The sequence below is a fragment of the Priapulus caudatus genome, unplaced genomic scaffold, assembly GCF_000485595.1.
Source record: "Priapulus caudatus unplaced genomic scaffold, Priapulus_caudatus-5.0.1 Scaffold39, whole genome shotgun sequence".
Taxonomy (NCBI): Eukaryota; Metazoa; Priapulida; class Priapulimorpha; order Priapulimorphida; family Priapulidae; genus Priapulus; species Priapulus caudatus.
Window position 1 is genome coordinate 193383 of NW_014577100.1, and position 15954 is coordinate 209336.

The 15954-nt window shown below is 44.1% G+C and overlaps 1 protein-coding gene across 1 annotated transcript in view; it reads left to right on the forward strand.

Moving 5' to 3' along the window:
- LOC106819474 overlaps positions 1 to 10998 on the forward strand; it is a 19499-nt gene extending 8501 nt beyond the window's left edge. Inside the window, exons 4-8 of the mRNA XM_014824102.1 lie at positions 6378 to 6437; positions 7856 to 8016; positions 8309 to 8455; positions 9023 to 9145; positions 10857 to 10998. Coding sequence (XP_014679588.1) covers positions 6378 to 6437; positions 7856 to 8016; positions 8309 to 8455; positions 9023 to 9145; positions 10857 to 10998 — 633 coding nt within the window. The remainder of the gene's footprint in view (positions 1 to 6377; positions 6438 to 7855; positions 8017 to 8308; positions 8456 to 9022; positions 9146 to 10856) is intronic.
- Positions 10999 to 15954: the final 4956 nt, after the last annotated feature.

Genomic DNA, 15954 nt, shown 5'->3' on the forward strand with positions numbered 1-15954 from the left:
CTTAGCTTTTTCTCTCTCTCTCTCGCTCTATATATATATATTATATAGTATATATATATATATATATATATATATATATATATATATATATTATGGTGTCAGGACAAATACCCCCGGACAACACCCCCCGGACAATTACCCCCGGACCAATTCCCCCCCGGACAATTACCCCCCATGCCATTTACCCCCCATGCCATTCCAGCCCCCGGACAATCACCCCCGGACAATTACCCCCCGACATTTACCCCCGCGACATTTACCCCCCGGACAATCACCCCCCGGACATTTACCCCCGGATAATTACCCCCCGACAATTACCCCCCTGACATTTACCCCCGCGACAATTACCCCCCGGACATTTACCCCCCGGACAATTACCCCCCGGACATTTACTCCCCGCGACAATTACCCCCCGGACATTTACCCCCGGACAATTACCCCCGGACATTTAGCCACCCGCACAATTACCCCACGGACAATTCGCCCCCGGACATTTACCCCCCGACAATTACCCCCCATGCCATTCACCCCCCGGACAATTACCCCCGGACAATTACCCCCCGGACATTTACCCCCGGGCATTTACCCCACGGACAATTACCCCCGGACCATTTACCCCCCGGACAATTACCCCCGGCAATTACCCCCGGACATTTACCCCCGGGCAATCACCCCCCGCGACAATTACCCCCCGGACAATTACCCCCGCGACATTTACATCCCCCGGACAATTACCCCCGGACTCTCTCTCTCTCTCTCTCTCTCTCTCTCTCTCTCTCTCTCTCTCTCTCTCTCTCTCTCTCTCTCTCTCTCTCTCTCTCTCTCTCTCTCTCTCTCTCTCTTTTCTCTTCAGCACATCTGCGGAGAGATTCAAGCAGAAGGTGATGGTGCACTTCTCTGATCGCGCTCCCTTAACCCAGACCCCTCTCTTCTCTCTCACTTTCTCTCTTCTCTTCAGCACTTCTGCAGAAAAATTCCAGCTACATACCCCTCGTTACACCACTTTAACTCGGACCCCTCTCTCTTCTCTCTTCAGCACATCTGCGGAGAGATTCAAGCAGAAGGTGATGGTGCACTTTGCCGACCGGCGGGCCATCACGCAGACGCTGCGGTTCGTCGTCAGCAGCATCCTGATGCTGGCCGCCATCGCCGTGTTCGTACTCGTCTGCATCCTACCTCACCGCAGACGCTGAACGCACATCGCACCGACAGCGGGTCAAGCGGGGGCAACAGAGAGTACAGATAGTGAGTCAAGCGGAGGGGTGCACAGACGTGCATGCGGTGAGCTGTGGGGGACAGACACAGCAAGCCAGTGATCAGAGCAAGCCAGTGAGAGCAAGTCAGTGAGAGCAAGTCAGTGAGAGCAAGTCACGAGGAAAACAGACACGGAGGAACAGATCGTGAGCTGCATGGTAAGACAGTGAACCCGTGAGACAGAGAGAGCCAGCAGGCCAGTGATCAGAGCAAGCCGCGGAAGACACAGACACAGACAATGAGCTGTGGGGGAGAGAGACAGCAAGCCAGTGAGACAGCGAGCCGCGAAGGAGACACTGTGAGACACCGAGGCAGAGAGACAGCTAGCCACGGATGAGACTGTAAGATAGTAATGCAGAGAGACGGCGAGCTGCGGGTAACACTGTGAGTTACTGAGACACACGCGACACCGTGGCATACTGAGACGCGAGTACAGAGTGAGGCGCCGAGGCACGAGTGAACCGCTCATAGTCGCCAGTCATTCTTCCACGGTTGGCTGAGACACCCTGCGCGACACGAGTCTGCCCTATTGACTCTAACAGTAAAGAACAGTCAATTACCACACGCGTGCATAGCAGAATCATTAGGAACACACAGAGTGGTAATAGGTACACACAATCACATGCGGAAAGCAACAACAACAGCAACAGCAGCAGCAGCAGTTGTAGTAGTAGCAGCAGCAGCAGCAGCAGCAGTAACAACAACAATAATAATAATAATAATAAACAGCAATAACAATTAACGACTACAGCATTAGCAACAATAGACGCTACTGCGGATTTTCGACGATAGCTAGGTCTACAAAGACAGCAGACAACCGGTGAACGCGATGAGATCAGCTGAACAGCATAGTAGCAATCCCCTGTGACGAGCACAATCTCTTCGTCAGACAAACATGGCGCCTACGGAAATCTTAAACTACTCACGACGAATGCGAAGAAATAAAATTCGTAAAACGCGGTGGCAATCTAGTCTTAAAATAGTCGGGTTTTATGTCGGGGATGTGTAAATAATTCCAACTGATGCATCTTGTCACGTATTTATGATCTGCGCGCGGAAATCTTTGCGTTGATTTCCGACGATAGTTATTGTTAGCACCGCTCCACGTAACTTCCAAACTAGCCTACGCTGTAAAACCTAGGCCTATTATTATCATTATTATTTCAGCTTCTCCTGTCGTGCCTTGCCCGAGTAAGTATAAGCTTACGGAGCTGAGCATAACGGCAGAAATTGTTAGTATTTTACATTAAGTTCTAATTTGCTGGTGCGCTGTCACAAACACCAATCCTTGTTTGACACTGGCTAGCATTCAATATCACTGATCTCTACAATACTAACGTTAGTATAATAGAGATCAGTGTTCAATATACGTTCGCTAACATCGGTCATTGTGTCCACTTGTATTATATAACCTGGTGATGTGAAATACAGCCAGGTTATTTGTGTGTATATATATATATACAATAACTAATAAGTGTATATTTATTACTACAATTGGTATATACATTAACCATAACTAATATAATAATCAGACAACGAGTCGTGATTGACATTGTTCTTGGCCATGGCCAGTATCCGCTTATCTTCATTGCTAGGGACGGAATCGCGTTGACCGTTCCATATATATCTGTATAATTGTAAATACAGCAGTAGAATCGGCCACGACGTCGATATCGTTAACTAATACTCTGATGTATAAATAATGTTTTAGGCTATTAGTGATGACCTGTACACGCACGGCAATCGTTAATTAATACTGGTATATAATAATGGCGTATCAATGATCTTTTTTTTGCTATTAGTGATCACGAGTACAGTACACGGCAGCTGCGCCATCTATTCAAGAATCGTTCCGTTATCGAATCTCTGTGGTATATATATCAGGAGTAGATAATAGGGAAACATATATATATTAACCTATATTAGGGCGATAGGGGTTCCCTATTATCTACTCCTGATATATATAGCGAAACTATTTATTATTGATTACAGTAGTATGCGCGCGTGAGATTTATCAACGCGTTGAACGCGTAGCGCCGGTGTCGCTTCAACATAGCACTGTAGTATATAAGCACGAAGTACGGCCGAATAGTGTTCGGCTAACTACAGCCCCTCACCAGGTCGCTCGCTCACCGCGTAGCTAGAGCTGTTGTAGTCGGTTTTGCGCTTTAGGTGGCGCCACTGAATGTCCCGCCACTAAATTTGTCTCGTGCGCGTCGCGTGCGCTTGCGAATGGGAGAACCGATAGAACCTTGGAACATATGGAACGCCGCGTCTGTGAATATGGTACTAGGGAGGTTCTGCAATATGCGACTCCATGACGCGTGTAGATATATAGTATTGCGTCATCGCGGTGGAGCCATGCATGTTGAAGGAGGAAAGGGGGCTGCCGATGTCAGGCTAACACGCTGCGCCACCTGCTGGTTAAATGGGCTCGTGTTCGTCCTCACACATGCGCAAGGCCCGGAACAGGTGTAGCGGCACTGCCTGTTGGGGGCGCGCTCTGATTCGCGGATCGGGTGGATGACGTGTAGATTGTTACATTGGCATCGTTTTCAAACGCAGTTCTGAGGTACTCGAGTTCAACGTACGAGTGAGAAAGAACGATGCGACGTATGTACACACGGAAGATCACTGTATAACATTGTCTAGCCAATTTTAAGCCATTTCATTCTCAGGATAAAGAGTTGTATATTAGAGAAACGAGGTGTGCGAGCGATGCGTGACTATTTTGCTGTCGTCCACAAACTGTTACCCATCATTCTTAACGAGTGGCGGCGTTGAGAAACACTTCTCCTTAATTAAGAGGCCGTAATTTAATTAACGTGTTAATTAATCATGGCTCCGAAGGACGTTCAAAGCATTTGTGAAAGAAAGAGCAACTCTAACTAATCAAAGTTTAAACTAATGCGTTTGAAGTATGTTAAGTGCGGTAAGATGATCATGGGGCAACCACACTGAATCATCGCGCTAACATTTGCTATCGTTTTCCAAATATGTACATAAAATATGGCCGAAACTACTTTACTGACAAAATATATACGCGCTCTGACAAATATCAGTTTCAGTTTGCATATAGCTGTGGCATCGCTCTAAAGTTAGATAATTGCTCTAACATTATGACTAGGACTCTAACTAGCGTTATGTCTTCGCCCTTATCATAACCTTACGTTATCAGTATTACTAGCAAACGTGGGTGAAGTTTATCAGTGGAAACTCGTGTGACTCGCGTTCTTTTCATTATGTATGAATGTCGTGTCAGAAAATGGCGCCTGGCAGCTAATATTAAATACATTACGCCCGTTCCAACACCGCGGAGAATTTGCAGCCGTTTATAAAGGAACCCACTCTGTCAATTCTATCGAGTCGACTAGGTGATTTTTTGAATGACGATTCGAAGTATAGTGTCACAGCTTGACTCGATAAATGAATGATATCATGTGTATCGTTTAATTGTGATAACAAATTGTTCTATCATTTCGTGTAAATTATTCGTTCTACGATTTTGTTTATTAGCTCCAATGATATCCTGTATCCTTGTTAATTAAAACAAAAGTTATATCAAAATGAAAATTTCCATCTTGAAGTGTTACGTTTTACCTTGCAGTTAAAATGGAGTTCAGTAGACGACGTGGCTCACCCCCACAGGTAATTAGCAATTAGCTATAATTGCAAATTGCAATTAGTTTAATTGCTCTGCTGGTAATCGGATGTACATCCATTAAAATGCTTACTTTTTTTCTCTAAAACAAAATAGCGGAACCATTTATCAAGCTGCAAAAGATTTTGACACTCACACGCACGCAGGCACTCACGCACGCAAAAAATACACACCCGCACACGCACGTAAAATACACACGCCCCGCACACGCGCGCACCATCACGCAAACGTTTAACACACAGAGACGTGTACAGACACGACTAGACAGTTCCTTTTATAGACTCTCTACAACGGGACTCGACTACACACGCTAATAATAAATCGATGCGAGTAAACCCACGTCTAACACAGCATAAAGACTTTTAATAAAAACGTGGAACATTTGGCACACGACACGTGGAAAACATCGCGTTATCCCATGCACGAGAAACGCACCCAACAAGTGCAGTAGTTCAGACCATCCGAGGCCGTGTGTACTACTTATAAGGTTACGGACTGCCTGCTATGTGTTGCTGAAGATACAAAGGTGCTAACACCAGTGATTACGTGTCCACTGAACATCGTGTTTTGAAATCTTTCCGTAACATTTCTCCAACTTGCACGAGCAAGCTTAGATGGTTACGTTACGGTGCAGGCAGTGTCGTGACTGATTGTGTCGTTACGCGACAGCTCAGGTAAATACGTGTAAGCTCAGGTAGTTGCATGACAATGGAATGCAGACAGTTACGTGACAGATCAGGTCGTTGCATGACAATGCAGGTAGTTGCGTTACAAATCAGGTAGTTATGTCACAGCTCAGGCAGTTGCATGATAACGCATGTAGTTACATGAGAGGCAGATAATTACGTTACAGATCAGGTAGTTACGTGAAAACTCAGGTAGTTGCATGAAAGCTCTGTTAGTTACGTGACATATCAAGTTGTTGCATGACAACCCAGGTAGTTAGTTACATGACATATCAGCGTATGTGCGCGTGTGTGCGAATGTGTGTGCGTGTGTGAGAGGTATACTCGCTCGCCGCTGTTCTCTGCGTCCGGTGACGCTATTAAATGTAATTAAATAACGAATTACGTTTGTAATCATTTCCTGTTGGTTTGACTCGATGGGGAAAGTTCAGCACGCGTAACGAATGACTCGTGCTAATAGGACGTTATCGTAACATTGTCGTGTCATGCAACCACACGTGCGACTATTAAGCCTTACCTACCATTCAGCCTACACGCGTTGAGGCAGTGTAGCATACGGTAGACATCCCCCTATAGTAAACGCCCCCCCCCCATACATTGCGCACGGACATGGGCGTATCTCGCAGCGAACATGACGCATGCGCATGGGTGTTTTACATCTATTGCCCATGCGCAGTGTATTAGGGGGGACATTTGACATATGGGGGGATGTCTGCCTCGTGCTACACGTGCGTGTGTTTGCCATTACCGCGCATGTTTGTTTGTTGTTGTTACAGAGTCCTGTACTGAGAAAGACTGCTTTCTCATCAGCAAGGAATCCTTCAGCTAGTAGCCTTGTAAGTTCCCTCTAGTTCTCTCAAGTCCCTCAGGTCATCGCGATTCATAGGGTAGCCCTAGTTGCCAGTGCAAATTCCATATCGTGCTGACTCCCTAACGGCTTAATTTTCGATAAGGGTGGCTTGGGAAAATTTAGCTCCGTGCACAAACCCTTCCCTCTTTGGTCGTTTGGTGTGCTAGCCACCGACTTTTCTTTCCACGTTTTCTGTCGATTGCAATTTCTGTATCGATTTCTGATCAAACATAGACAGCTGGCAGACCGCAACAGTGAAATGTTGAAAGTGAAAGGATGTCCCTAAACTTGTACCCGAGAACCCATTTTCGTCTACTTGTTACTGATACGTTATAGTCTAAATGTAAACTAATACCGATATCCAAACACTTGTTTATATGTACGCATTGGCATTATACTAACTAACAGTTAGCATATATATGTGCTATCTGTGTAATTTTATAGAATTCTAATATTGTTGATGTTGTTGCTGTTACTATTACATGCAGCTGAGGAAGCATTTAGCCAAAGTTAAAGAGGACACTTCTTAGTTTTTACTATAGACCAATTTGTAATTAGTTAGTTAAAGGTAATGTATATATATTTCTTGCGTAATACATGTGTGCGCGTGTGTGAGAGAGTGCGCGCGTGCGTGCGTGTGTGTGCGCGTGCGTGCGTTCGTGCGTGCGTATGTGTAACGGACTGCATACATCAATATCTGAATGAATTAATATGTAAATGAATCAATATATTAATGATTCCATATGTAAATAAATCAATATCTGAATGAATCAATATCGCGGGTCGATTGCAATACATACATACATACATACTTGTGTCATGTCACCTTCACTGGAATTCGTGTTGGTTCGTACCGAGAAATATTGCAACGCAGTGTATGAATAAATGAATTACAATGGATAAATCGTCGTAATGGAGTACGACATTTTTCACGACATGTAACGTAAAGCTAGATGTTGATAACGCCAAGCCAACATAAGCCAACCGACATCATGCAGTATCACCATGCAGTATCACCATGCAGTATCACCATGCAGTATCATCATGCAGTATCACCATGCAGTATCACGGTTCATCACGCTCCACGTGTACCCTGAATGTTCGCGTATATAGCAAGCTGGTGTTATACGCGTTAGTACGTTGTACGTGTGCGTTTGTGTGTGTGTGTGTGTGTGTGTGCGTGTGCGTGCGCGTGCGTGCGTGCGTGCGTGCGTGTGCGTGTGCGTGTGTGTGTGTGTGTGTGTGTGTGTGTGTGTGTGTGCGTGCGTGCGTGAGTGTCTGCGTGGTGCGTGCGTGTGTACCACGCCACGTTTCCACGGATAGAGTAATATAACAAGTCCTCTCTATGACGGCATACTGTAACCACGTCACCTACGTCTGAATGCGTTTACGTCGCGCTTACAGGACGTAAAAGCTCAGCAGCAGACGACGACGACAGACGCTACAGCTACAGTACACGCTAAACGCAACGCAGCCTCCAATGTGAAACCTTCGCGCTTCGCCAACCTACAATCTGCTCCACCGAGACGACCCAGCATAATACTAGCCAAGACCACCAAGCCACCGTAAGTCTTCTCTCATAAGCCATTCATCATTACAAATGTATTAATATTATCACCCGTTCATTAATTAAATAATTAATTAATTAAATTGTGTAAATCTGTAATTACTGTGGTTTTTCACGCGGAATCAATACGACGAAGTCATCGTCTAAAATACTGAGTCCGTGTTCAATTAGTAATTAGTAACGCTAATTTTAAGTATTAAACTCTTACTAATTGGGAGGATTAGTTATCTTGCGCTTACGTTCATGTTTTAGTTGCTAGAGCGCGAAAATATAATTCCCTTCTGCTTCAGCGATAAAATCCGCGGTACGGATCGCTCGCCGAAACATGATGACGTCAGTCGACCAGGGTCACCCGAAAGTCTTACCAGTGACCTCATTGATCCGTCCACACTTTTCTGCTCCAATGACAGGGCTAAAAACGAGGCCTTCCTGCGCGGGTAGATGCACGCGACACCGACTTGTCGGTGTTTTTTTTTCACTCGACGTTGAACTTTGACCCCGATGTGTTTCAGTCCCGTGGAACGTGATAGTTTAGTCGTAAGCCTCCTGATTTAAACCCGGCTGGCTCGAGGTTAAATCGAAGCAAGGGAGCATCAGTGCCCTTAAAGCGATGCAGCTTCGATTTTCCCCGTGCTAGACTCATTGAAATTTAAGCGTAATAAGGGGTAGGGTTCTTGCCTGCAGACTGCTGTAAATAACATTTCAGATTTGTAACATTCCTCCCACATTTTCACTCTCTCGGGCAATGTCCATGTACCGCATATAGTACATTAATTCCAGAAACTTCTTCAGACCATTCTTGACAGATTTGCATGTGAAGTTATATTTGTTGAACGAAGCCACCGAGTTCACGTAGTTTAGGTAATAGCGTTGGGCAATAAACACCTATTATTATCATTAGCTACTTCCCATCGTGTAGCTATGCGCGATGAGCAAATATTGAGTTGAAATCATAGAAAGTTAACTAACTACATTGTACTTATATCATAAAACCGTCTGCTCAGATTCGAAGAAGGCATCAAAATCAGAGTGGAGAATGAATTAGCCAACATAAGAGATACGCAGCACACCGTACATGAAGTCATAGACCAGCTACGAGAAAAGGAATCCGACAGTGAAGATGAAATGTAAGTGGCTAGAATATCTGCGTTCAATAACACACCAGCAACACGGTAGTTATGTTTCAGCAGTATTGAACCCTCTAAGCGCGTCTACTTCTTAGATAGGTATTACAGCAAAGGTATTACCCCCATCAGCACTTTGATGATTCGCTTTCCTTACGCTTTTTGTTTCGACCTTGCGGATCACTTTTGCTGTTATTACTCTTCTGCTTAAACATTCTTCTCGATCGTCTTTCTCTCTCTCCATATAATATTTATATATATTATATATATTATATTATACTTATGGCTATTTTTTTTCTTTTCTCTCTCTCTCTCTCATATCTCTCCCTACCTCTCTTTATCTCTCTTTGACTATTGCGGAGGGATTCAGGCGAAGGGACGGCACGTTTCATGATGGCGCTCCCTTACCATACCTCTCCTCTACTTTCACTCTCTCTCTCTCTCTCTATCTCTCTCTCTCTCTTCTCTCTTCTCTCTCCTCTTCACTCTCTTCTTCATTTCTCTCTTCTCTTCTCTCTTCTTCTCTCTCTCTCCCCTTTCTTCTCTCTCTTCTCTCTCTCTCTCTCTCTCTTCTCTATCTCTCTCTCTATCTCTTTAGCTATCACCGCGCAATCTCTCACTCTTGCGCGCGTCTCTCTCATATCTCTCTCTCTTTCTCCGATCTCTCTCGCGACGTCTTCTCACTTTCGCGCCTCTCTTCTCTCTTCTCTGCTTTTCGATCTTCTCTCGCATAGCTCTCTCTCTCTCACTCTCTCGCTCTCTCGTCTCTCTAATCTCTCTCTCTCTCCTCTCTCTCTCCCTCGGTCTCTCTATTCACTCTCTCTCTCTCTCTTTTCTCTTAACGCTTCTGCCGAGGATTCAGCAGGCTATTGGATACACCGTCTTACGGGCGGGGATCTTTTGCCAGGCATCTCTTCTCTCTCACTTTCTTCTTTCTCTTCAGCCTCTTCTGCCAAGAATTTATGGCTACTATCCCTCGTTCGCCCATTTTTAACCAGACCCCTCTCTCCTTCTTCTTCAGCGTCTGACGGGGTTCCGCAGTTATGGTATATTTCTTTCTTCGCGCCCATTTAACTCTATTTACTCTCTCTCTCTCTTTCTCTCTTTCTCTCTTTCTCTTCTATCTCTTCTTATCCTTCTCTTCTCTCTCTCTCTTCTTCTCTTTCTCTTCAGACCATCTGCGAGGAGATTCAGCAGAGGTGATGTCTGCATTCTTGATCGCGACTCTCCTTACAGACCCTCTCTTCTCTATCACTTTCTTTTCTTTCAGACTCTGCAGAGAAATTCCATGCTCTACCCTGTTAACACTTTAACGTCGGACCCTCTCTTCTTCTTATTCAGCAATCTGCGAGAGATTCTAAGGCAAGAAGGTGATGGTGCCTTTGCGACGGACGGCGCATCACGCAGACGCTGCGATTCGTTGTCAGCGCATCCTGATTGCTGGCCGCCATCGCGTCGTTCGTCTCGTCTGAATCTACTCACACAGCGCTTGAAAGTACTTGCACGCAGCGGTTGTCAAGCGGGACTGGCCAGAGAGTACAGATAGTGAGTAGCGGGGGGGGCAAGACTGGTGCATTGCAGTGAGCTGTGGGGGACGATACAGCCAAGCCAGTGATCAGATGCAGCGTGAGAGCAGTCAGTGGATCAGTGTTCACGTGGAGAGCAAGTCACGTAGGAAACAGACACGGATGCACAGATCTGCATGGTAATGCAGTTGCAACCTTGCAAGACAGCAGAGAGCAGCAGGCCAGTGGATCAGAGCAAGCGCGGAAGACAATCCGACACTAGACATGACGCTGTGTGGGCATGGAGAGACAGCAAGCCATGTGAAGCGAGCCGCGGTAGGAGACACGTGAGACACCGAGGCAGAGAGCGCTAGCACGTGATGTAGACTGTAGACAGTTAGGCAGAGAGAGGCGAGTGCGGGGTAACACTGTGGGCGTTACTGAGGACACAACGCGTCACGTGGCATATGAGACCTGAGTACAGAGTTGATGGCGCGTGGCTACGGAGTGACCGCTTCATAGTTCTGACTCGTCATTCTATTCACGCCGTTTGCTGAGATCACTCTGCCATGACACTTGAAGTCTGCCTATTGATATAACAGTTAAGACAGTCATTTACCCACGCGTGCATAGCAGATCTTAGGACACACAGGTGGTAATAGGTACACGACAATCACATGCGGAAAGCATCAACACAGCACATTCAGCAGCAGCAGCATGTTGCTGTTAGTTAGTAGCAGCGAGCAGCAGCAGTTAACAACTAATAATATATTATATATAATAACAGTCAATAAAATTAAACGCTCAAGCATTTAGCAACAATAGACGCTACTGCGGATTTTCGACGATAGCTAGGTCTACAAAGAAGCAGCACGCGTGAACGCGAGATGAGATCAGACTGAACAGCCATAGTAGCAATTCCCTGTGAGAGCAACATCTCTTCGTAGACAAACATGGCGGCTACGGAAATCTTAAATACTACGACGAATGCGACAGATAATTAAAATTCTATTAAACTGCGGTTTGCAATCTAGTCTTTAAAATAGTGGGCTTTTATGTTCTGGGGCATTGTGTAATATTCCAACTGATGCTCTTGTCATGTTATTTTAATGATCTGGCGCGCGGGCGAAATCTTTGCGTTGATTTTCGTACGATAGTTTTGTTTAGTCACGCTCCACGTAACTGTCCAAATAGCCTACGCATGTAATAATATGGCCTAATATTATTCATTATATTTCAGCTTTTCTTTGTCGTGCCCTTGCCCGAGTAAGTACATGCTACTGGGCTGAGAATAACTGGCAGAATTGTTAGTTTTTACATTAAGTTCTAATTTGTGTTGTGCGCTGTCACAAACACCAATTCCTTGTTTGGGACACTGTGTAGCATTCAATAATCGCTGATGTCTTACAATAATACGTTTATGTATAATAGAGATCAGTTGTTCAATATCGTTCGCTAACATTCGGTCATTGTGTCATTGTATTATATAACTGTGGGTAGATGTTGAATACGAGCAGGTTATTTGCTGTGTATATATATTTATATACAATATATATAAGTGTATATTTTTATCACTTCGGTATATACATATAACCATAACTAATATAATATATCAGACAACGAGTCGTATTGACATTGTTTCTGGCCATGGCAGTACTCCGCTTGATCTCATTGCTAGTGGACGGGAAACGCGTTGACCGTTTCATATATTATCTGTATATTGTAATACCAGCAGTTAATCGGGCCACGACGTGCGATATCGTTAACTAATCTCTTGTTGTATTAAATAATGTTTTATGGCATATTATGTGTAATGACCTGTACACGCACGGTAATTCGTTTAATAATACTGGTATATAATATAATTGAGCGTATTCAAATGATCTTTTTTTTTGCTATTAAGTGATCACGAGTTACAGTTATCAGGCAGCTGACGCCATCTATTCAGAATCGTTTCCGTTAATTCGAATCTCTGTGTATATATATCAGGAGTTAGATGAATAGGGAAATATATTATTAACCTATTTAGGGCGATATGGGGATTCCCTTATTATTACTCTCTGATATATATAGCGAAAATTATTTATTATTTAGATTTACTAGTAGTATGCGCGTGTAGAGATTTTATCACGCGTTGCAACGTCGTAGCGCAGGTGTCGTCTTCAACATAGCCTTGTAGTATATAATCCGGAAGTACGGCGAATAGTGTTTCGGCTAAACTACAGCTCTCATCATGGTCGCTCGTCCTCACCGCGCTAGCTAGAGCTGTTTGTGTTCGGCTTTGCGCTTTAGGTGGCGCATGATGTCCGCCACTAACTTTGTTCTCGGTGCGGATCGCTGCTGCTGCGCCTGCGAATGTGTGATGAACGATAGAACTTGCAGAACATATATGAACGCGGCGTCTGTGGAATTATGGCACTAGGGAGGTTTGCCAATATGCGCACTCATGACGCGTGTGATATTGTATTGCGTCATCGCGGTAGGACGCATGCATGTGAAGGGAGGAAAGGGGCGCTTCCGATGTCAGGGCCTACACGCTGCGTCCACCTGCTGGTTAAATGGGCTCGTGTTTCGTCCTCACACTATGCGCAAGGCCGGAACAGGTGTAGCGGCCTGCCTGTTGGTTTGGCGCGCTCTGATCGCGGATTGGAGTGGATGACTGTGTAGATTGTTCATTGGCATCGTTTTCAAACGCATGTTCTGAGGTACTCGAGATTCAAGTGACGAGTAGAGAATGAACGATGAGAGTATGTAACACACGGATAGATCATGTACTAACTTGTCTAGCATTTTAAAAGCCAATTTCTTTCATGGATAAAGAGTTGTATATTGAGAAATGATGGTGGTGCGAAAGCGATGCGTGACTATTTTGCTGCTCGTTCCACAAATGTCACCATCTTCTTAACGAGAATATGGCGGCCGTGAGAAACACTTTCCTTAATTAAGAGGCCGTATTTTAATTAAGTGTTAATTATCATGGCTCCGATAGGACGTTCAAGCATTTGTGATAGTAGCAGCACTCGTACATATATCAAGTTTAAAACTATGCGTTTTGAAGTATGTTAAGTTGCCGGTAAGATGATCAATTGGTGGCAAACCAACTGAATATCGCGCCTAACATTGCCTATTCGACCTTCTAATATATGTACAATAAAATATTGTGCCGACCGAACTACTTTATGACAAATATTACGTCGTCTGCAATATCAGTTTCAGTTTGCATTATAGCTGGTGGCATCGCTCTAAAGTTAGCATAATTGCTTTAACATTTAGGCACTTAGCGACTCGCGTTATGTCTTCGCTCTTATCAATAACCTTAAGTTATCAGATTCTTACTAGCAAACGATGAGTGAAAGTTTTCAGTGGAACTCGTAGTGTAACTCGCGTGGTCTTTTCATTATGTATGAATGTCGTGTGTCAGAAATTGGAGCGCCTGGCAGCTAATATTAAATTACATTACGCCCGCTCACCCGCGAGAATTTGCAGCCGTTTATAAAGGACCACTTTCTCATCAATCTATGTCGAGTCGACTAGGTGATTTTCTTGTAATGACGATTCGAGTTATAGTGTCACGCTTGATCGATATATGAATGTATCATGTGGTATCGTTTCAATTGTGATAACATAATTGTTCTATCATTTCGTAGTGTAATTATTGTTCTCGATTTTGTTTATCTAGCTCAATGATTATCTGTATTCTTGCTTAACTATTAAACAAAAGTTATATCAAATGGAAAACTTTCCTCTTTGATCAGTGTTTACGTATTTTACTTGCCAGTTCAATGGAGTTTCATGTGACGACGTGGCTACCCAACATGGTACATTAGCAATTGATTATAATTGCAAATTTCAAATTAGTTTTAATTGCTCTGCTGGGTTTAATCGGATGTACATCTCCATTTAAAATGTTACTTTTTTTCTCTAAAACAAATAGCGCGGACATTATATCAAGCTGCAAAAGATTTGCACCTCTACACGCACGCAGCGCACTTCACGCACGCCAAAAAATAAACGCACACGCACGTACATTACACACGCCTTGCGCACCCGCTATGGCAACTCATTCACGCAACGTTTTAACACACAGAGGACATGCTCACGGTGTGTACGAAGAAATAGGACATAGTTCCTTTTTATAGACGTCTCTACAGCGGGGACTGAATTCACACGTTAATATAAATCGAATGCTAGTAAACCACGTCCTAAACCAGCATAAGATTTTATATAAAGTGCTGAACATTTGGACAAACGTGCGATACAGTCGTCGTTTTCCCATGCACGAGTAACTCACCCACAGATGCAAGTAGTTCAGACCATCGGGCCAGTTGTGTATACTTAAGGTTACTGGACTGCCTGCTATTGTGTTGATGGATACAAATGTCGCTAACACCAGTGACTATCGTGCTTCCACTAACATTCGTGTTTTGAATTCTATTCACGTACACATTTCTCCAATTGCTACAACGAGCAAGCTAGTAATGGTTACGTTACGGTGCAGGCAGTGTCGTTGACTGATTGTGTCGTTTCGCGACAGCTCATGGTAAATTACGTGTAGTTCAGGTAGTTGCTATTGACCAAGTTGGATGCACGCAGACAGTTACGTGAATGCTTCATTCGTGTGCCATGACGAAGCGGTAGTTGCAGTTAAAAATCAGGTAGTTATGTTCACAGCTCGTGCGCTTGCATGATTAACGCATGTGTTTTACATGTAGAGGCAGACTAATTCGTTACACGATCAGGTGTTACGTGAACTCAAGGTAGTTTGCATGAAGCTCTGTTGTTACGTGAACATATCAATGTTGTTTGCTGAAACCAGGTATGTTAGTTAACCTGACATTATCAGCGTATGTGCGCGTAATGTGTGGAATGTGTGTGCGTGTGTGCGGCGCGTTGTCGTGTGTGTTGTGTGTGTGTGTGTGTTGTGTGTGTGTGCTGTGGTGTGTGTATGTGTTGTTTTGTGTGTTTGTTATGAGAAATGTGCTGCGCTGCGCGTGCTGTTGTGCGGGTGTGAGTGTGACGTTGCATGTGTGTGCATTGTAATATATAGATATGCAGATAGGATATACAGTGTTTGTTCTTTAATTAATGTTTAGTAATGTTGTACTTTTTATGTCAATGTGCTACAGCTACTTACTATGCTTACTCGTCATTATGATTCTGTGTAACGAGTATAATTAGTCGAGCTTCATATGCCTACTTTTGAAAACTGTTTATGCCATTTACCTGTTTATGTACATCATCTGAACATGGTTCCATTCACTAGTTGTTTGTAGATATATTCTGTTAACGATATATTAATGTAAATGC